The sequence below is a fragment of the Nansenia antarctica genome (genome assembly GCF_963989245.1).
Source record: "Nansenia antarctica genome assembly, chromosome: 5".
Classification (NCBI taxonomy): domain Eukaryota; kingdom Metazoa; phylum Chordata; class Actinopteri; order Argentiniformes; family Microstomatidae; genus Nansenia; species Nansenia antarctica.
In genome coordinates this window covers 17,711,838-17,733,049 of record NC_137690.1, presented here as the reverse complement: position 1 = coordinate 17,733,049, position 21,212 = coordinate 17,711,838, and the positions used below count along the sequence as shown (strand labels likewise).

Sequence of the window (21,212 nt, the reverse complement as noted above, 5' to 3'; positions counted from 1 at the left end):
TGACAGTAACCATGCACAGTTTCTGTCTCCATAGCCATAGAGTTTATTTATATCCCAGTGTTCATGGTTTCTCACCAGCCCTGCTTGGTATAGCATGTCAGAATGAGATGAGATGAGATGAATAGACTACAGAGCTTCTATTGAAATGTATCAACTAGTCATTATAATGTTAAAATGTACATTTAAAAGAAATGTACATAAAGTCGTTTGTGATTTAAAGCTTATAAGAAAGGACAGGCGTGTCATTATTCACTCTTTGGAAGAGCAGCAGGATCTTGTTAATCTCAGCTAGCGGTCGGATAACAATAAAACGTCTACATCATCCCCCACGGTAGCTCAGTTAGAACTCAGTGTTCAACAAGTAGCAGTAAAAGCCAGAGGACCTGTCTGTCTGTGTATAGACTCCATGGATACTAACAAGAACAGTCCCTTCACTTCACATAAAAGGGTCCCAGCGTACCCTCTTTTGAAAGGAGACAGAAGGGGTGTCACCCAGGGCCAGGGGAAATGTGCTTAGAGATGTGTGTATGAGATCAAAAGTTTTGCTGTCTCTGCAACACTTCAAAACGGTTTACAGGTTTGACTTTTAAAATTCCCTATGGATAGCAGCATACACTGTCAACTGTTAGTTCAGAGCAACTGTAAAAGCCGTTCACAATGGCCCTTCCCTCAGTGCTGAGACTCTGTCTCTAAGTATGACTGTAGTCAACAACATTGACTTAACACCCCCTATTGTGGCCCTGTGTGCTTAGCCCAAACTCATTGTTCCTTTGGCTCAATGAAAGAAAGCACTTCAGCTCCTTGTACTTGTACATTACTTGAGGTGGCTACAGTAGAGGACTGCTGTAGAGAGAGGGTAACATGTTTGTCACCGTGCAGTTTGGGGGTAAGTGAAAAATACTGTCTGCATGATTTGTTTGGAAGCCAAGAGTTTTACCTAATGTAAATACACATTGTAAAACTGTGTATACAAATTACAGATTGATTTCAAATGAATCATTGTAGGTTGATCTAAATGTAGTTGTTCTCTCTCTCTCTCTCATAACACATGAATACAGGAAAGCTTCTTTTTCTTTTTTTTTTGCATTGACAGACCACAGAATTCAGTTGTTTAATCTGGAATGCAGGATGATAAACTTCATCCATAGTTTGAAAGAAAGGTGTGATCTGGACCCTCACGGTACTCTTTCCTCTCTCAAATCCACAGTGAAACATCAGAGCCTCTAAATTGTGAGCTACATTAGCTCATCCTAAACAGTAAAAGAGTCCTGCAAAAATGTTTTGTAATAACCATGTGCTCTCCAGACTGTGTGGACCTGATGGACAGGTCAGGGGAGATGATGAATCTAAATGAGAAGGAGCAGAGCTTGGAGCAAGCCAGTAGCCTGCTGAAGGAGAGGCAGTGTTACGTCCTCATACGAGTCTGCAGTGAGTTGATGGTGGCACTAGTACTATACTTGATGTTGGAACCAACATTTGATGTCAAAAGAGGGGGTTCACATTGCCTAGATAAGAACTTTAATAATAACTTTTATTTGTATAGCACTTTTCCTGCAAACGTTGCAGCTAAAAGTGTTTTAATCATTATAAAATCATCATTTAATTATTTAGCCATTTAAAGGCAATATTAAAAAGATGGGTTTTTTGTCTTGAATAATGAGTAGATGAGTAGTCTAATGAGTAGTCTGTTATAGTTAACATGCAGTAAATGGGATTACCAAATGTATCTTCTTCCTACTGTACTGTATGTGATACTAGTCACATATACACACAAATATATATACATATGTGACATGTTATCTTGAACTCATCTTATTTCCTCCAGGAGGTGATGGGTCTGAAGGACAGAAGTATGTACCACTCTTAAATGACCTGGGCAAGAGCCATCCAGAGTTAGCAGGTAATGGCAAAGAATACTGTACATTCATCCACAGCACCCCGGACCTAAACCTGCATCTGAAGTATCTTATGAAAGCCAAATACATAGATGTTGTTTTTATTTATCAATGTTTGCATTTGAAATTGTATTGAAAGGATTACATCACTTGAGATGCATTATCTTGTTTCCGATGGGGTGATGTATGAAATTACAGCATTTCCAAATTAGCAGGTGGAAAAGGAACAAAACAAAAGGTGAACAAATTAAATAAAAGAACAATACTGGCAATACTGAATGTAAACTACATTGGAAATAGATAGTGCTTCTAGAAACCACAATATACTGTATAACCAAGTTCAGTGTCTCTGAGCGTGGTCTGAATTAGTTCTCTGTGGCCTCCCAATGGTGGAAAGTGGAGCTGTGCATGTAATATGACTTATGTCTTGTCATGCATGCACTAACCTTGAGCAAACCCGCATATATCTGTAAGGCACAATCTTTTAAGCATTACAGTGCCAGTGAAATTATTTTGTTTTACACTCAATGCATTTGTTTATTTGCATACCACTTATTACCCCGAAAATATTTTAGATATATTAACTGTTGACTATTAACTAATTATTTAAGAACTGTTGTACTCTGATGAGTATACATGCACACTCATCAAGTTAATCACCCGTCAATGACATATTGATTTCATGTTGTGTACTGTGCTATTTGTTAATTTTGTCCCATCTTCTTCAGAGGTCCTGAAGAAGATGTCAAACCCCAATAAGGAGCGGGACAGAAGAAGTGGGCCCTCAAGGAAAGGCAGAGGGGGCCACAGAGGGATAGCTCCGTCAACCAAGTCCGGAGCAAGACCATAGCTGGAAACAAGAAGAGCCACTCTGTCAAATAATGACTACAGTACATCATAACTTTGAGACTAATGGGTGAACAGGCTGGTGAAGGATACGGCTGAAGAACTGATAACTATATTGGTATTATCTAGTCCTACTCCAAAATGGATATAGCCTACTGTATGAATGACTGTGTTGTCTTACAGCAGAAAAACAAGTATTGAATCATGTGTAATATGGCCAAGTGAGATATATTGGCATGTGGATGTCTACCTGTAATAACAGACCTAAATGGCTTAGACTGGGTAGGCCTACAACATACCATTCTCTCCTTGCATGGTATCTGACTGCAAAGTGCAAACCTATTAGGCCTAAATAGCAATTAATAAAGTTTCAATACCTGAACAAGTCAATGGTATAGTTGTCACTATGTTAGATTTGTAGTCTATTGGGTTGGGGTAGAGTGTAAAGTGAGAGTGAAGCCTGACACGACGGTGAGAAACGAAAATAAATCGTACTGATTGCATAATCGCTGAAGTGGGTTAAAAAGTGAATAATGTTCTCTTTAACCAATAGTTGTCGACGAGGTTGGCTGTCAGATCAGTTCAGTGAAACCACTAGTACGAATAGACAGTCCAACTTCTAGCCTTGAGTACACAATGTCGGCGTCTGAGTTCGAATCCTTGGAGAAGACTTTGGAGACGCACATTCCAAAGGAAGAGTTGAAAGAAGTTAAACGAATTTTGTTCGGAAAGGAAATCAAGTGAGTATGAGATGATGATTTTGCATGCCGCCTCAGCTGTTTCGATCACGTCTCAGTCTGCAAAAGTCATTACACAAGAAAGAGAAACTAGATCCACGACACTTCCACACAGCAACTATTAAGTGAAATGTGCAAGAAAATGCCCATCTACATGACATTCACCTGTTTTTCAATCGTTCTTTTTCACCGTGAGTTTCTTTCACGAGTAAATTATTTACACTATGGACTTTGACCAATCACATCTTTAACGCAGCCTACTTCCCTCAAATTGTATTTGCACAGCCCTGAACCATAACAAGTGCCGAATGGACACAATACTAGTTTGTGTTTATAATAATAATATTACATATTTTTATTATGTTTTTATATATGTAAAGCACTTTGTGACCCCTGGTCTGGGATAGGTGCTATAGAAATAAACTTTACTTACTTACTTACTAAATAGACCACGCACAGAAGCCTAGCAACCTCCTTTGTTAAAGGTGCAATCTGTAATATTGTCTGCCGCTAATTGGTAATTTTTACTGGTAGCCTACCCGTAGTTTTTTTCAGACTATATATGACAGGAGGGTTCAAGCAAATCAAACGAAATTGTATTTTAAGCTTAAAATAAATGGACCTTGTAACCTTCAGCAACTCTGAGTTGATTTCCCACCTGTAATCACCCTGTTTGACTAGCTATGTCCAGCATAATTTACTTTCTCTTGCAGGAAGCTAGATCTCCCAGCATGTGCAGTAGAGGCTTCTTCAGAGAGGAACTTCGAGCTGCAGGGGTACATGTTTGAGGCGTCCCAGGAACAGCTCAGGGCCCCCAGGACCGTCCGGGTTGGCCTCATTCAGAACCGCATCGTTCTACCCACTGATGCCCCTGTACTGGATCAGGTCAGACAGGACTGATTACATCTGAATCTCCCTTCACTTAAAGTACCCCTGGTTAAATTCCACTCATTGTTAATGAGTGTGTGTGTGTGTGTGTGTGTGTGTGTGTGTGTGTGTGTGTGTTTACTGTGTGTATTGCTGCTGATTCAAGCCCTCACTTGAACACGACTGTGTTGATCCCACTGCACAGATCACAGCCCTCCACAAACGGATTGGTGAGATGGTGCAAGTAGCGGCCATGTGTGGTGTCAACATTGTTTGCTTTCAGGAGGCTTGGAGTGAGTGCAATTAAAAGTCAATCTAATTAATGATGTTTACAGTAAACTTTGTACCTTGGTGGCACTCTGCCAACTGGGGTGTCAGAGCTAACAGTACGGTATGTGTTGCAATTTGAAATGCTTTCTCACATATTTTCCTTCTGCAATTTGTTATAGAGAGTGGGATGTTACACAATATAATATAAATGATGCTTGTTCTCTTTTACTGTGGACATACTGTAAGTAATATGATTGAGCCAATTTGGTTAATTTCCCCGCAAGTGGGGTCTCTTATCAAATTAGATTTGGCTCCTAAATGACATTCTGGTGTGAAAGAGGATCGCATGCTGAATGGTCCTGCTGACAGGGCGTGACATGGCCCTGCTGAATGTCCCAATGAAGAAGCACACACTTTCAGCCCTATGACTTCCACAGGGGAGGTGCACTCACCACCCGCCCAACTATTTATGATAGGGATATATGATATAGTATTATTTATAGGTTTGCATCAAACGGCTTATCATGGTGTAATGTCTTCACGGAAGATCATGTTTGAAATACAGTATGTAGTGCATGCATGGTATGAATATTGTTTGATTAATATGCTGAATATGAGTAAGTGCGATACAGTGTCGGTTCCGCCTGCTTCACATGTGAGAGCTTAGCCTGCTTTGTCACCCACAGCTATGCCCTTTGCCTTCTGTACGCGGGAGAAAGATCCGTGGACGGAGTTTGCTGAGTCGGCAGAAGAGGGATACACCACACGCTTCTGTCAAGAGGTGAGAGGTCAGGGAATCTATCATGGGAATCTACCATGTGTGTCCAAGGCAGTACTAGTAGGGATAAATATAATTAGGCTCAGGGTTAGGGTTAATTATACAAATAATAGTATTAATATCAGATTGTAGTATGACATGTATGCTCAATAACTAGGATAATATTCATTATTAATAACAAATCATTTTATTTGACAAGAAGACTACATGGTGATAAGTGATAGATCTTCATAGATCAGTTTGATTCTGCTTGTACCCACACTCATTCCTGTTTTATTATCAGCTAGCAAAGAAATACAACATGGTAGTTGTGTCACCCATCTTGGAGCGAGATGAGCTGCACAGCACTCTTTGGAACACGGCAGTAGTGGTCTCCAACTCAGGCACGGTGCTGGGCAAAACCAGGAAGAATCACATTCCCCGGGTGGGAGACTTCAATGAGGTGAGTTCTGCATCATTTTCACTGTGACAGCTCACCTCAGGTTCACAAACTGCTCAATAGCCAATATAATTTACTTTTATGGAAAACAATATAGCACTGGACAAAGAAAGATATTGAAATGCTTTACATTACATTACATTCATGAGCAATAGTGATATAGTACTGTAGTCCCAGCAAAAGCTAGATGTGTGAGCCATGTGTGTTCTGTGTTTCTTTTTTTAAATAAAATACTGGCTCACATGGCTTCTGTTTCACATGTTACTTTTTCATCCTTATTCAGTCCACATATTACATGGAGGGCAACACCGGCCACAGAGTGTTTCAGACTCAGTTTGGAAAGATTGCTGTGAACATCTGCTATGGACGCCATCACCCTCTCAACTGGTTCATGTACAGTATGAATGGAGCAGAGATCATCTTCAACCCCTCTGCTACCGTTGGAGCACTCAGGTGAGCTGGCCAATGTACAGAAATGCGTTCTACTTTAAACGTTCACAAAATGTGAATAAAGAACTTACTGTTAAGTTGTTCATGCTTTACAGTGAGCCCATGTGGTCCATCGAGGCTAGGAATGCAGCTATAGCGAATCACTGTTTCACCTGCGGAATCAACCGCGTTGGGACAGTAAGTACAATTACACACAGCAGAAATGTTCCTGATTTGGGTTAAGAGAGTATGCTGCCGTCTACTGCTCCGATTGCTCCTATTACTACAAACTGTAGTACGATGGGTATGGTACCTTACCTATGTACAGCCCCACAAGCCACTACTGTCTTTCACTACTGGAGAATACATTTTCTTTATGTACAACCCTTCATGCTGTAATGTTCTCTGATGATGATGTTTTGCACCTGCATCTCTCTTGTTTTATGCAGGAGCACTTCAAGAACGAGTTCACCTCTGGTGATGGAAAAAAAGGTTTGTTTGTATTAGAACACTAGCGTATAGTGTATAGATAATATAATACATATTATAATGATGGATTATATTTGGGGGGTACTGTTATCAACTACCAACATAACAGTCTGACATACTGATGATTATGTCTTTGATGATGATTATTATGATTATGACATACAATGATTTTGATGATTTCATGGATATGTGCATGTCAAAAAAGGAAAGGCAATCCAGACAACAGTTGAGAAAACTGTCTGTCTGTCTGTCTGCTATTTACCATCTGAGTTCAGAAGAAACGGCCCAGAGCCAGAAGCCATGTCAACAAGTGTCATGTTGCAGCCGCAGAGCACAGCACAGTGTTACCCATAGAGCTCATTTCCCATGCATGAGATGCAAGATGAGCATGCAGTTCTTTTATCTAGTGTTACATGTCCATGTAATCTGACCAGGTAGACACACTAGCCCACATATGTCACCCAGGTGGTAATCCTCTGAGTTGTATTATGCACAAGACTGGGAGATACAGGTACCAGACAAGCCTAGGTGTAATAGTGACAAGTATGTGCCCAGCAACCAATCTTGTTTAGTCAGACAGTGGAAAATGATTGTTTAGTGACCATGTTTGCCTCCCTTAGCTCATCAAGACTTCGGCCATTTCTATGGTTCAAGCTACGTGGCGGCCCCAGATGGCAGCCGCTCACCTGGCCTCTCCAGAACCAACGACGGTCTCCTGGTGACCGAACTGGACCTCAACCTAACCAGACAAATCAGTGACAAGTGGAGTTTTAAGGTGAGCTACTATAACATATTTCATAAGCATGGCACATACCAGGTGCCTCTTTTTTTGCACTAGCTACTGCATTCTATTCAATAAAACCTTTGGCAGGAATACAGGTTTCTTATCATGTTCTATTGTGAAATGCATGTCTCCATCTAGATTTTGATTGTATCTGTCCTTTCCTCTTGTTACCATCACTATTGTATTTGCATATGAAGTGTGCACTACAATACTACTGTATGTTGTAACTGTACCCACAGATGACTGGGAGATATGATGAGTATGCAGAGGAGCTGACGAGGGCAGTCAAGCATGACTTCATGCCCAACATTGTGAAAGAGTAGAGGATTCATAATTCATCCATATAGATAGTACAGGGAGCATTTCAACCTCTATAAAAAAAACTCAAATGCTGTGGCTCAAATGCGAAACTGTCTTCAACAAGTCACTCAATAAGTTGAATTGAGTCCATTGAGTCAAGGATAATAGTCGATGTGATCCAAAGTTACATGAACCACTATCTTTGCATTAAGATGGACTCAATTCAACTTATTGAGTGACTTGTTGACAGCATTTTTGCATTTGAGCCAATGTTAAGAGTTCCATAGCAAAGGGGGTGAATACTTGACTCAAGACATTTCAGACTTACATTTTTTATTAATTTGTAAACATTTCTTAAACATTTTATCTGATATTATAGGGCATTTTGTGTAGTTCAGTGAAGGAAAATCTATTAAATCTATTTTAAAGTCAGGTTGTAACACAACATGTGGAACAAGTATAGGGGGTGAATACTTACTGAAGGCACTGTACAGTATCTGTTTTCTAAATGTTTGGCCATGTGACATTCATCATTAAAAATTATAATAATCACTACTGTTCTTTCTCTACCATAAAGGGTTTTATTTCATAACAAATAATTTTATTGGAAAGAAAATGCCTTTTCAAAGACTGGATAAAGCATTTTGGAATTAAATTGTTCCAAAATAAACATAATAGGAGCATTCAGAGGATCTGAATGGACCAATCCACCTAACTAAAAACAGACCCCAGATAATGTGACCCCAGACAATTCATATTACTTTATTGATTACAGTTCATAAATGCAATTTTATATTTAATAAAAATAAAGTTTGCCGTTTTAAACATTCAATTTGTTCATAACAAAAATACACAACCAGGATAATCATTGCCATCCCATTTAGATAGGATTGTTTCCCAATCATGATTCAATTTAAATAATACATAATTATGGCTGGTACAAAAACCATAGTGCAATAACTTCATCCATGATACCAAAATGTAAACAAAAAAGAAAAAAAGTTGAGTGACACTGAAAGGTGTCATTCTTCCTAGTCTGCTGTTTTCAACAGAAAACATCTGATGATTCCTGTGAACTTAACAAAACCTGCAAGGCATTTTTCTCTTAACGACTCAAGAGTTCAGCTCACACTGCTTAGGCATGTAGTGCAACACAGAAACATCTTTCAGGAAATATACATGGACTCTGCCTTCTAATGACCATAATGTGAATGACAGACATGAACTGTTATCATCACCACACACAGCATGAGTCTATAAAAAGCAGCAGACAGAGAATGATCAAAATGTCCTGATCGCTGACATGTAGGTTTGCCAAGCAGATTTGGTTTTACTTAAACAAGCAAAGGAGTATTGCGTTAAGAGAATTCGCTTGTGACATGGGGTTGTTATTGTCATACAACATCATCAGACTCCATGGACATTAATTACCTGAGTCTTTTCAGAAAAAGTATCCCTCTATTCCCTTAGTAACATAATATTTCACATTTTATTTAGACTAACAGACAATCTAAATAACATGTGAAATAAAACAAACTGAATCAAAGTAACGATTTAGAAAACAAGACAGGGCTTAGTCTGAGGATGCAAAGAAGCTATACTATTACCCCTAATACTTGCACTTAACATGCCTGATAAAACCATTAAGAAAGCATTAGGTTGCCATCAGCCCTTGTATTGGATGTGCACTCTTTTTGTCCTTCACTCCTAGGCTAGAAACCACTTGGCTATTAATAAACAGCATTTCAACCACTCCGGATTATGAATAGGGTTTCAAAGTCTTGCGCTGCTCACCATTTCAGATGTTAATTACTGGAATCAACTGACTGAATTAAAACCGAACAAAAGAGAGCATAATAAAATGTATTTTGTCTGGACTCTATGCTCTTCTCTCTACCAAGGTTAAAAAGAAGAAAAAAGACACTGTTTCCACCTGTTATTCCTTTACACACTAAAGGCCATGAGTTTACATGAGGGGAAACGGGTATGGTGACTTTGGAGTGGCGTTTTGTGTTCTGTGAGCAGTCAGCCATGTTCGCACTGGAGAGGACGTCCCAGGGTGATCTATGACGCTTGGCTAAAGCTGGAGCCAGTGATCCCAGTTCGGGGACCTGCAGATCCACTGGTGTCATCACAGTGAGGGTGGGGCATGATGATGTAGAGACCATCTGCATCGTCATAGTCCCTGAGCCATCAGCTCTCCTTGAAGATGAACAGAATATCCTCATCGGTCCCGTAGCTCATTCGAGCTTCTTCAAAGTTATTTATGCTGGTGCAACACACGCCTGAAACACACAAAGGCTTTTTGTCAATGTGATTTTTTTCAATGAGATGTTACTCAATCTCAGAGTTTGCTGCCAAGAAGCAGTTGCCCTTTAACCTCTTGTTTACATGTACAAGCCACACACTATTTAGAGCACATTAGGTGATGATACAGGGTTAGACCGTGCATTTAAGAAACATTTCAGTCTTGAATTTGAATGGCCAACAAAATGACTCTGGACTTGAGCCACAATAATACTTAATGAATGGTGCTTTGTCAGAGCCTGTGTATGTTAAGGACATTGTATTTGATATTTGTGGGTAATATGGTATTGTATATAATATGATAGGTACTATTATTATTATCATTATCATCATCATCATCATCATCATCATCATCATCATGTTGAAGCACTTGAAGATCCAGCATGACATAGTTTATATATAGGAATGACTTTTGTTCTAGCAAATGCTGAGGTGTCTTTGACTGTGACTTTAAACTACAATTAAAACTACAAACAAGGAATCCAGTGGGTGTATTTTTTTTCCTCTTGTTTCATATGTTTGGGACATGTCAAGCTATTTTGAGGGAAGACTCACGGTCAGAATATGCAGGATTGTTGTAGAAGATACAGCCAGTGCTTCGGTTGAAGCCGCATACAACCACAAAGTGACCCTGGTATTCTGGCTTTCTGCAGAAGCACTTCTGTCCCACAGGCAGGAAACAACAGTACTTGACAGGCGAAGCACAGAGTTCACACATGAGGACCACAGCATTGACCAGCACGATGGCCACATGGCCCTGGTCAAGATGGGCCTGGATTTCCTGATTTGTCACAGAGCTACAGGAAACATCCACAAAGGGAGATAGTTTGAGTTACATAGTTTAAGTCAATAAAACAATAATAACTACTACACCTAGACAAGCTGATAGTGATGAAACAATTCATTGTTAATGCACAGCTTCCAATTTGATTTAAGAAGTTAGCAAACACACCACTTTTTCACCACCACGCCTTTGCTCTCAGCCTTCAGGAAGAGTTCGTTCACTCTGTCTTCTTCGGTATCAAAATGTTTTTTGTAGAAAGACTGGACAGAAAAAACACGTTTAAGTTATGCTTCTAAGGTTCATTTTGATTGGTGTCAATCAAATGTAATTTGTACAGCTCAGTTTACAAAGCACTGACCAAAACCTAAGACCCCATCAACATTAGACAATTAAGGCATATGCTAAGTAAACCCAACAATTGCATGACAACAACACTACATGTCAACTTCTTGCTCTTTGTCTGCGCCGTACCTGATTCTTGAAGCCCTTGTCAACACCCAATGTCTGAGTGCAGAAACGGTGTCTGACCCCCAGCTGGTACATGAGGTAGGCCAGATCAATAGTCCACACACTCTCTGTCAGCTTCAGCTCCCAGCAAGCAACCTGAAACTCCTCATCACTCACAGGGTGGAGGTACCTGGCAAATTTGGACAGTATGACACTTGTATTAAGTTGGGCCCTCAGCTGCAGCATTTCCCAAGATACAGGCTTAGTAAGATGATGGTGAAATCTGTACCATGTATTCTTACTTTAAAACCATTTTCGAGCAGGCTAATCCACAATCCCAGTGATACAACTGCCTAATGACAGGTACATTCAGCAGGACGACATCATCTGAAAAGAAACACAGGGTTGATATAGCGAGAGAGAGAGAGAGAAAGGATCTAGCTCTTGTCTTGGTATTGCTTTTATCTAACTTACAGTCCTGTGGTATCACATTTCTGATTATGCTATTATGGCACCAGTAGCCATCTGGTATGCAATCTGATCACAATGAACTTGTTAGTTAGCTAATCGTAGCTATAGTCAGCAAAACAAAGACTGTTAGTAATGCAGCTAGCCCTGTCACACTCACACAACGTCATTGTTGGCCTCTTGTATAACGGTCAATTCTTTATTAGTGACCATCTTCATTATATAGCCTATATGTTCGTCACTTGCAGTTGCCAAAGTACTGATGTTGAGTGTTGACAACCTGTTTTCCTATGTGCAAGGTTCTAATTTCTCCAAAAACACGGAATAAATGAGAACCGATGACTTTGTTGACAGTGACGTGTTTGAGTTGGGAGGTCCAGGCGCAGAGCAGTCCAGTGAACAGTGGCACTGGCATCTCAACTCGAACACACTGGAGACGGTAAACAGTGCTCGGATTCTTTTATTTAGTATTTTTTGGAGAAATGAGACCCTTCCACATACGAAGAACAGGTTTTCAGCAGTTTATCAACAACAGTACTTTGGTGAGTAACGCACGCATTGAAGACAGTCACTAAAGATAGCTAGATATGTTAGACAAGAGGGCAACAGCGACGTTGTGTATTGAGTCCAGGGCGGCCATACTACTACATACATACCCTGGACCAGGACCAGTAGGTCCCTAGCCTGTCCCTGAACCAGAGGACCAGTAGGTCCCTAGCCTGTCCCTGAACCAGAGGACCAGTAGGTCCCTAGCCTGTCCCTGAACCAGAGGACCAGTAGGTCCCTAGCCTGTCCCTGAACCAGAGGACCAGTAGGTCCCTAGCCTGTCCCGACTGGGCGCATCAGAATTCAACTAAAAGTCCTGTACTGTTAGGCATTATAAGGTGATTATTTTTGGACTGACACTTACCTGTCATTCTCTGTGGTGTTCTTCTTAACTGCGAGAGGTTCAATCCAAGCCAGTCAGACTTGTTTTCCTGCCTCATCCAAGAGTGACTGTGGCTAATTTAGCCAGAACTGCCTAGCAACCAAAATTGGCTTACCTAAGCTAGCACTTGTTATTATTTAGCTACTCCAGTTTGTTTTGGTCACCTTGCTTGTTTAGTAAAAGCTACCTTTGCTGGATAACAGCAATACGACTCGGATTTTTTTGGGGAAGAATAAGTTATGACCGATGTTTTCCAGGTTGCTCGGCGACTAGTTGCACAGCTCTGTTCAAAAGCTGCTGGCTAGCTAACAGCTGAACACCCACAGCCACTTCCTGCTAGTGTGCGTCTCACAGGAGCAGTAGGAACCAGGACACTGCCCCCTGGAGGACCGCTGGACACACGTGAGAATACACACATCATTTCTCAGGTGTCTTAATTGTATAATTCAGTTAACTGGTATAGTTGTTGTTATATTGTTATTATACAAGAATATTACGCTAGTAACAACAACAAAAACCTCTTATGCCTCATAGTTCGTGGATCAGATACAGGTGAACTGAAAAAAAAATGCATGGTCAGCAATTGGCCGGCAGGTGGCAGCACACACTCCACAGCACACATGCCGTGGAACATTGTCACGTCTCGTTTGAGACAGGAAGTAAAAGGAAACGACGCCTTGAGAGGGAGGGAGAAACCGCAAGTTGCTTTAGAAGTTCGGACGTTTGCACATTGCGTAGACAAAGCGAGCACATATTTCCATTAGCTGTATTTTCGCCTAGCTCCTGACTTGCATCTAAAAGGTAAGAAATTGATACACGTGCCCAGTAGCGCGCAACTACAGGCAACATAGCTCGTCTTACGCTGGAGAGCTGCGCCAATTCTTCCCTGTATGCAAATTGAGTTCCACCGTGTTCTTTCATTCAATGATTTGATCGATAATTCGTGATGTTTTAGAACACATTAGCCATAATAAACGTGTTCTCCTTTGCTTGGTTACACAGAAAGACCTGTTTAGAGATGTCCATTGGAGTGCCAATCAAAGTCCTCCATGAAGCGGAGGGGCACATCGTGACCTGTGAGACCAACACAGGGGAGGTCTACCGTGGGAAGCTCATTGAAGCTGAGGACAACATGAACTGCCAGGTAATGCCAAGGACCATGGCACACCTAACATTTCGTACTGTATTGTCGCCTACAGATTTATAAAGTCTTCAAGTGTTCATTAAACTAAGGGTATTTTCACACGTGTTCCCTTTCAGGCAATGTTTGTGATCTCAAGCGGTTCGTTAACATTTTCAGGGTATTTCTGTATAGTCCTCTTTAATAGAACCAAACTGGGTGATTTAATTGCATATTGAACTGCACCGCAGACCTAAAGTGTGAACGGAACCGCAAGAGAAACCCAAAACAGATCCCAAGAGTCCCCATTCAAACTTCTTCACAGAGGACTGCGTTTGGGTCGTTTAAAGAGGACTATAGGCTATGTGAAAATGTCAAACTTAAGTGTCCAAGACCAATCCCCCCCCCCCCCGGGGACAAAGTTATCTTAACAACAGCCTAACAACTGTATTCAACACTCTCCCTAGATGGCCAACATCACAGTGACTCACAGAGATGGCCGTGTTGCCCAGCTTGAGCAGGTGTACATCCGCGGCAGCAAGATCCGATTCCTGATCCTCCCAGACATGCTAAAGAACGCACCCATGCTCAAGAGCATGAAAAACAAGAACCAGGGAGCAGGAGCTGGGAGAGGCAAAGCTGCCATTCTCAAAGCACAAGGTAGGCTACGTCTGACATTTAGACCAAAACAGCACCTCTGGTGTCCTGTTGGATTCGCCAAATAGATTATGCCAGCAGGACCCTTTCATTGACATGAACAATTCCTAATTTGCTGTGTCCTCTTTTAGTGGCTGCTAGAGGTCGAGGACGTGGAGGTGGAGGAATGGGAAGAGGAAACATATTCCAGAAAAGGCGATAGTTTTGATTGTTTTCTGTTTTTATTCTGTTCATTTGTTTGTGAACAATGATGTGAATTCCAATTTCTTTATTAAAATGAATTTCCTAAATGTACAGTGTTCTTTTATTAGGGGAAAGTTATATAGATGTACACAACACTGCACATTTGAACAGGCTCACAGGGCAGGTGCTGTGTCAGAACAAAAATAATATTGTCCCACTTGTCCACGAAATCTGCAGGCTCTATTGGGTTCCGTAAGAAGTACCGGTACTTAGAGGCACCTGTTTAGACAAATGAAGATTGTATCAGGATATCACTTAGATTATCTGACTGATTTGTGAGCTATAATTAGGAATTACATAGTCCACAAGTAAAATTATTACAAAGGATAATTAATTTGTTGTCGGTGAATAATACAGGGGTGCAAACTTAAATGAGCAGTTTTTATCTCAAAATAGGTCACATTACACATGAATCGTGTAGATACCCCCCAAAAAATGGGGGGGGCTCTACGTCTGATCCAAGTCACATGATGCGCAAGCTAACTAATCTTCCTGTCTGCTAAACTCCACTGCTGTTTTAGTTTCATGCAGCTAGGTACATCTAGACAGTGTGGAGGACACAGTCACGGTAAGCAATCAGTTTTCGACATAATTATGCAGGTGTTAAGGTTAGCACTGCCGCTACTTACAGGTGCATCATGGTTAGACCACCGTTAGTGCTAGTGCTATCCCCCCCATCAACAAAAATGTGACACAGTCTAGTGTTTTGGTCCGCATGTTGGCATATGCTTTAATGTTCAAACTTTTCTTTCGAAAAATGTGAATACGTTGAAAATCAATGACACACTTTCTAGTCAGCTAACACAGCATGTTTTGTGAGCCTGCTAACAATGTAAAGTAGTGTTATAGTTAACTAGGTAGCAGTGGGGATTACTCAGCGAATCCATTGCATTGCAGTATTTTGGCTTGACTAGCGAGTTTGTGTTGTGATTTTCAACAACGTTAAAATGTATTTCCGTGTTTCAAAATAAAAGTATGAACATTTTGATTGGTTGCCAACATGCGGACCAAAACACTAGACCGTGTCACAAATGTTATCCGCACATTGATAATTGTCTTTGTGCCCAAAAAAAAGTGTAACCTTTTTGGACCATCACCCGTTTGCACCCCTGATAATAGAATGAGGAGTAAGCCACTCACAGTGTCATCATCAGTGTTATCCAGATATGTGAATTTGTGTTTGCTGTAGTAATCCCCTCTCTTCATAAATGTCAGGATAAACCAGTCACATACTGCATTCACCTAAGGGGAGAGGCTTGAATTGCTACAGTGGATCACAGCAACGCTTGACTTGCTAAGTCAGATATGGTTTAATTGGTAACATTCATAACATTAGACAAAAGATCAACTCAAGAACCTTGAGAACCAGGGTGATATTCCATCAACGCCGCTAAAGGAAAATCCTAAAGTATCTAAAAAAATAAACCTGGATTGTCCTTTAGCGACGTTGATGGAATACCCCTCGAAGCATTGCACAGGCCAATACAGTATGTCTCAGAGAAATGCAATGTCAAAGTATTGGATATTTTGAGGCCAGTCCACTGAAAGACATACCAGACTGAGGAATGCAAGGGATGCACCCAAGTGCACTATGGTTGGAACAATGCTGAATTTACCTGCCTGCAAAGATATGAATGGAAAAGATGAAACACAGTCATCATAGTCATGGAAACACAAGAACTCTGTTTATAGATAATACGATTCTGTTCATGTTGAGTCTCACCGTTCCAAAAACAATGATATCAAATCGGATTCCATATCCTTTGATCAAGGTTCTTGTTTCCTCGCCATCCCTGTTTTTATAGTACTTTGCAAACCTGTAGGAAATGACACAATCTTGTTAAAGAGCATCATTTTTTGTCAGTAGTGGTATCATAACCAATGGTGTATTGATCTAACCTAAAGTTGTATCCAGGGGCCACATTGTTTTCAGGGTTTTTGTTGTCCAGCCTGCGGAAGGTGTACTTAGGGCGACAGTGGTGTGCTGGCCAGTCCAGGTCACAGCTCCAGTCAATCAGAACCCCAAGAATTCCACCCTTTACAAACATACCCACAGACTCTATTTTATATGTAAGATGGATAACCTAATGTAGAGTGTTACACCATAGCCCACACAATGCCCTGGTGGATGAAACCCTCTATTACTGAATGAAGTCAAATACTGCACAGTAATGTACAGTAACATTGTATTGATAATAACAACAGTTACAGTGCCCTCCATAACTATTTGACAGAGGAAAGATATTGTCTTATTTTGGCTCTATACTCCCAACAGTTTGGATTTGAAATAATAATTCATTCAATAATTTCATTCAATGTTTTTTTCAAACATACTACCCATATTTGAGGGCTCCAAAATGATTGGAGAAAAAAAAGATATAATAAAGTACTCTTGTTTAGTATTTGGTCGACAGTGCTGTGCATGCAGAGTTTTGTTTTCTGGTCAGCATTCTTCCGTCAGAAGCCTTCCCTGGCCCTACCAGCCTGTTTGTGTCAGAAGCCTTCCCTGGCCCTACCAGCCTGTTTGTGTCAGAAGCCTTCCCTGGCCCTACCAGCCTGTTTGTGTCAGAAGCCTTCCCTGGCCCTACCAGCCTGTTTGTGTCAGAAGCCTTCCCTGGCCCTACCAGCCTGTTTGTGACGTGTTGCCCATTGAGCTCATCAGGGTTTTCTTAATGATGTTACAAACTATTGATTTTGGCAGGACAAATGTTTTGGCTGTTTCTGATTGATTTGACTGATATTTCAGTGTCATAATGGCTTGACTTTCATTGATGTTTCTTTGGTCCATTGCAGACCATTGGTCCATCTGCACCAATAGCAGACTCCAAAGGTCAATGCAAAGCCTAGAATCAATACTAGACTATTAACTGCACCAACTAACCAGAAACACCACGCCAATTTTCCAATACTTTTGTCTGAAATAGGGGGACTGTGTATAAAAAGGCTTGTAATTCCTAAATAGTATAACCAATCTGAAGAAAAAAAACATTGAAATAAAGCTGAGCATCTCTACTTTAACCGCATAGTAGTAACTGTTTAATTACAAATCCAAACTGTTGAAGTATAGAGCTGAAAGAAGACAAAATGCTTATTCTTTCCAGTACTTGTAGAGGGCACTATCTACAGTAGTATGGACATTTACCAAGGCATACAGTACCTTGACAGCCATGGTCTGAAATTCCTCCCCAGCCTCAGAGACCATGTCTTTGAGACGGAAGACGGGACAGAGAGGGTCTGTTAACCGGTTGAATTCACATTGTCTTAGGTATGAGGAGTTGACCTCTGCCATAATGTTTCTTCTGCAGATGTGCAAAAGCAGAAGATTAATCGCATATTTGTGTGTGTCTATTGAGATACAGTGGCAATCTATTAATCATAGCATAAAGAAGTGAAGAACATTTGTTACTCACTTGTTAAAATTAAACTTGGGGTATGTCACACTATTTTTGATCAGCACAGTGAAGTCCTCTGCTGCTGTCAGTAGGGCATGTCTATGAGTCACAGATCACATGACACATTCATGCTTGATTCATGGCACTGTAAGCAATCAGCTATACCATTATGAATGACATTATAATGTGTAACCTTTTTTACTTACTCAGGTAGGTTATTAGAGTCTATTTCAAGTGGACACCAAGATAGCACCTCACATGTCTGGACCGTGCCTGAATAGTTCACACATAGCCCTGTCTGTACACCTTGAAGACAATAAAACTGTCAGTCTAATCAGAGAAGATACTCAATCCTCTGTATCATAGTACAGCTTTTTAAATCAATCAATCAAATGTCCTTGGACTTACTACTACTAATGATTTCAAGGACAATCTCTTGGATAATTAAAAAAAAAAAAACGTTTTTGAATGAGCTCAAGTAATGTTAGTTATTCTAAGATAACTCAAGGCAAAACAACATTTATGAAGTTATTTCATCCTCAGGAGACATGATGATTTACTACAATGTGGACCTACCTACCGTTGCCATGAACATCACTGAATCCCTCTGTGCAGTTACAGTCTGAGATGCAGATGGTGGATGGGTTTGGTTGCTAGGAGATAAAAGATCACATTTCAATGACATTGGCTGCTACTGAAATAACGTATTTATTGAGCATACTGTATCTCGTAAATGGATGTAACATATATACATGTTATATTTCACTAGACATTTTCAGTAGGTTTTTAATTCAGACAGTATACAAATGTTCGAATTTACATATTTCAATCTTTTGAATGAGAAATGGACAGCTGTATGTATATGCTTTAGCATAGTAAAGAGATGCACAATGGGAGAAGAGAGGGAAGGAAAGGGAGGCATCAGCAACTTACCTCAGGGCAGCTTGATTGAGTTTGGTTGGGGGTGACGATGAAGTTAGTCAACACAAAGAATGAACTCTCACCCTGTCAAACAGAGAAAGTGATGAAATTCTCTCTCATGGGAATTATATATATTTACTAAGCCTTTGTACAAGGGATAAAACACTTAAAACTGAGCTAAACATAACTTAGCACTTTTTTGTTTTATCTTCTATGCTTAATTCCCTTTGGAAAAAGCAGTTGCAGATTTAGTAATGCTTAGTAAATTGGACCCTTAAGGTTTACTGTATTACTGTATGACTGAAGTGACCAGAAAGCATTATACATTACACATTACATTACCTGAGGTGGTATGATGTAATCAGCCACGTCCCATACATGGTGGCCCAGTTCAGATGTATTGGTGAGGGCAATGCCCTTCACCTTGGTGGTGACCGAGCTGATCACAGAGTCTGTGTCCTGGTAGGCCTGCTGCCATATGCAGACATACCTGGCAGGTTTCACAGGAGGCAACGGCACACATGTGTACAGATAAATAAATAAAAAAGTACTCCAAATCAGTGACACACCTCAGTACACCTGGGATACTAGACTATTCAACTATACTTCATTCATACAAAGAAATATCAATATCCAAAAGAATTCTCAAACCAAATGTGAAAGAAGCCCCAACTTACCCAACCACATAGAAGACGATGAGAAACTGGACAAATCTGAAGACGGCTCCCACTCGTTTGCTCTGGATCACAAGAGTTTTTGGTGTTTCATAATCAAAAAAACAGTGGAGGAAACCCTGACAACAACCTGCACCCATGGCTGCACTACGGAAGTGGTAGGAGAGGTATTATACCCCTCAGTACAGTAAGTGTAGCCTCGTTACTGTCTGCTGAGATAAGCCAAATTAACTTTGTATGGAAGGTACAACGGTTAGCAGGTTTGTTTTGCAAATCTTACTCAAACGTTTATTTGAATGGAGGCATAATAAAAGTCTTTATTTGCATTTATTACATAACTACATGTAGACAAGTACAGAGTACTCCATTCCAATGGATACATAGGAGTACCCACCAAGTCTAGAATACAGGAATTCCATTGTGCGGTATTGTATCAAGTCAGTAAGTAAGTAATACGTCCAGTTCTCTCAAAATGAAAAATAAATGATGGTTTAATGTATAATTGTCATTGTGGACGTTTTTGGGTGAATATTGAGTATCAAGTATTCAACAACTGAACTCAACACTTGCAAAGTTATATTTATTCCACATATCAAAGTTATCAGTTTCAATATAAAACATTTTTGCAGTAGGTTACAAGCAAATTGACAGTCAAAGGAAAAGTATAACAACTGGCATGTCCAGATAGCTCCAGTTCAGTGTCATAGAAAAAGTATCTTGCCCCATTTCCCTTACAGTAATACGTGCTTCCTACACAGAATGAAGAATGGACACACGGTGTGCAGGCAAGATCAAATGTTCAGGCTCTGGAATGTTAATGTTAATGCAAAATGTTAATGGGTAAAAAAACATGAAACCAATGCATCAGTAGAATTACATAAAGTCATACATAATCAAGTATGAATAATCACTGGTGAAACTGAGAAGAAAAAGAATGACAACATTAACATTTCTCTACAAGGTACTCTGATCACTGAAGCCAATAAAATTGCAAGCGCTTTCAATTATTATTTTGTTACGTCTGTTTATGAATTAGCTTCTAACTTTGATACTTACTCCCCCACCAGCTCTCTTTCTCTGAGAGTACACAGTATGAACTGTCTAATACCTTGAACTCGTAAAGAAATTCCCATGCCCGTGATACTTATGGATTAAATATGATTTTTGAAGACTCATGCTGACAGCTTTATACCTCTTCTCCACCATCTGATCAATCAGCACGTTCTGGCCTGCAGGTGAAGCTAGACTGTGGTGGAGTGTGGATGATGGAGCTGATTGATACAGGTGTCCTCAGTTAGACTCATCATCCAAATGGCTGTTTAACCTGTGTGTGTTTGTTCCCTCGGAGCAGTAAACGAGGCAGGAAAATCCTGCAAACAAGCCGAGAGAGAGAGACAGAGAGAGAACGAGCAACACCCGAAAGGGGTAGAGAGCTGA

General features: G+C 40.4%; 4 protein-coding genes across 4 annotated transcripts; 2 read left to right on the top strand and 2 right to left on the bottom strand.

Annotated features, from left to right (window-relative positions):
- The first annotated feature begins 3,297 nt into the window (after window positions 1-3,297).
- On the top strand, window positions 3,298-8,378 carry upb1 (ureidopropionase, beta). The gene is made up of 10 exons (XM_080531122.1): window positions 3,298-3,481; window positions 4,192-4,363; window positions 4,551-4,638; window positions 5,302-5,396; window positions 5,677-5,835; window positions 6,116-6,285; window positions 6,378-6,459; window positions 6,711-6,753; window positions 7,371-7,525; window positions 7,774-8,378. The coding sequence occupies exons 1-10, from the start codon at window positions 3,378-3,380 to the stop codon at window positions 7,855-7,857; spliced, it is 1,152 nt and encodes a 383-aa protein (XP_080387248.1). The 5' UTR covers window positions 3,298-3,377; the 3' UTR covers window positions 7,858-8,378.
- Window positions 8,379-8,497: 119 nt separating this feature from the next.
- Window positions 8,498-13,047, bottom strand: gucd1 (guanylyl cyclase domain containing 1). The gene is made up of 6 exons (XM_080531123.1): window positions 12,751-13,047; window positions 11,675-11,759; window positions 11,397-11,562; window positions 11,094-11,185; window positions 10,697-10,938; window positions 8,498-10,119 (listed from the first exon to the last, which is right to left on the bottom strand). Exons 1-6 carry the CDS (start codon window positions 12,824-12,826, stop codon window positions 10,028-10,030), a joined length of 753 nt encoding a protein of 250 aa, XP_080387249.1. The 5' UTR covers window positions 12,827-13,047; the 3' UTR covers window positions 8,498-10,027.
- Window positions 13,048-13,430: 383 nt separating this feature from the next.
- Window positions 13,431-14,839, top strand: LOC308158710 (small nuclear ribonucleoprotein Sm D3-like). Its single transcript, XM_080532401.1, has 4 exons — window positions 13,431-13,569; window positions 13,771-13,912; window positions 14,356-14,548; window positions 14,677-14,839. The coding sequence occupies exons 2-4, from the start codon at window positions 13,787-13,789 to the stop codon at window positions 14,745-14,747; spliced, it is 390 nt and encodes a 129-aa protein (XP_080388527.1). The 5' UTR covers window positions 13,431-13,569; window positions 13,771-13,786; the 3' UTR covers window positions 14,748-14,839.
- Window positions 14,840-15,311: 472 nt separating this feature from the next.
- Window positions 15,312-19,915, bottom strand: p2rx4b (purinergic receptor P2X, ligand-gated ion channel, 4b; the record flags this gene model as incomplete). Its single annotated transcript, XM_080531426.1, has 12 exons — window positions 15,312-15,329; window positions 15,929-16,030; window positions 16,343-16,408; window positions 16,512-16,605; window positions 16,688-16,824; window positions 17,946-18,087; window positions 18,199-18,279; window positions 18,387-18,486; window positions 18,761-18,833; window positions 19,114-19,185; window positions 19,444-19,591; window positions 19,779-19,915. The coding sequence occupies 12 exons, from the start codon at window positions 19,913-19,915 to the stop codon at window positions 15,312-15,314; spliced, it is 1,170 nt and encodes a 389-aa protein (XP_080387552.1).
- Between the last annotated feature and the right edge of the window lie 1,297 nt (window positions 19,916-21,212).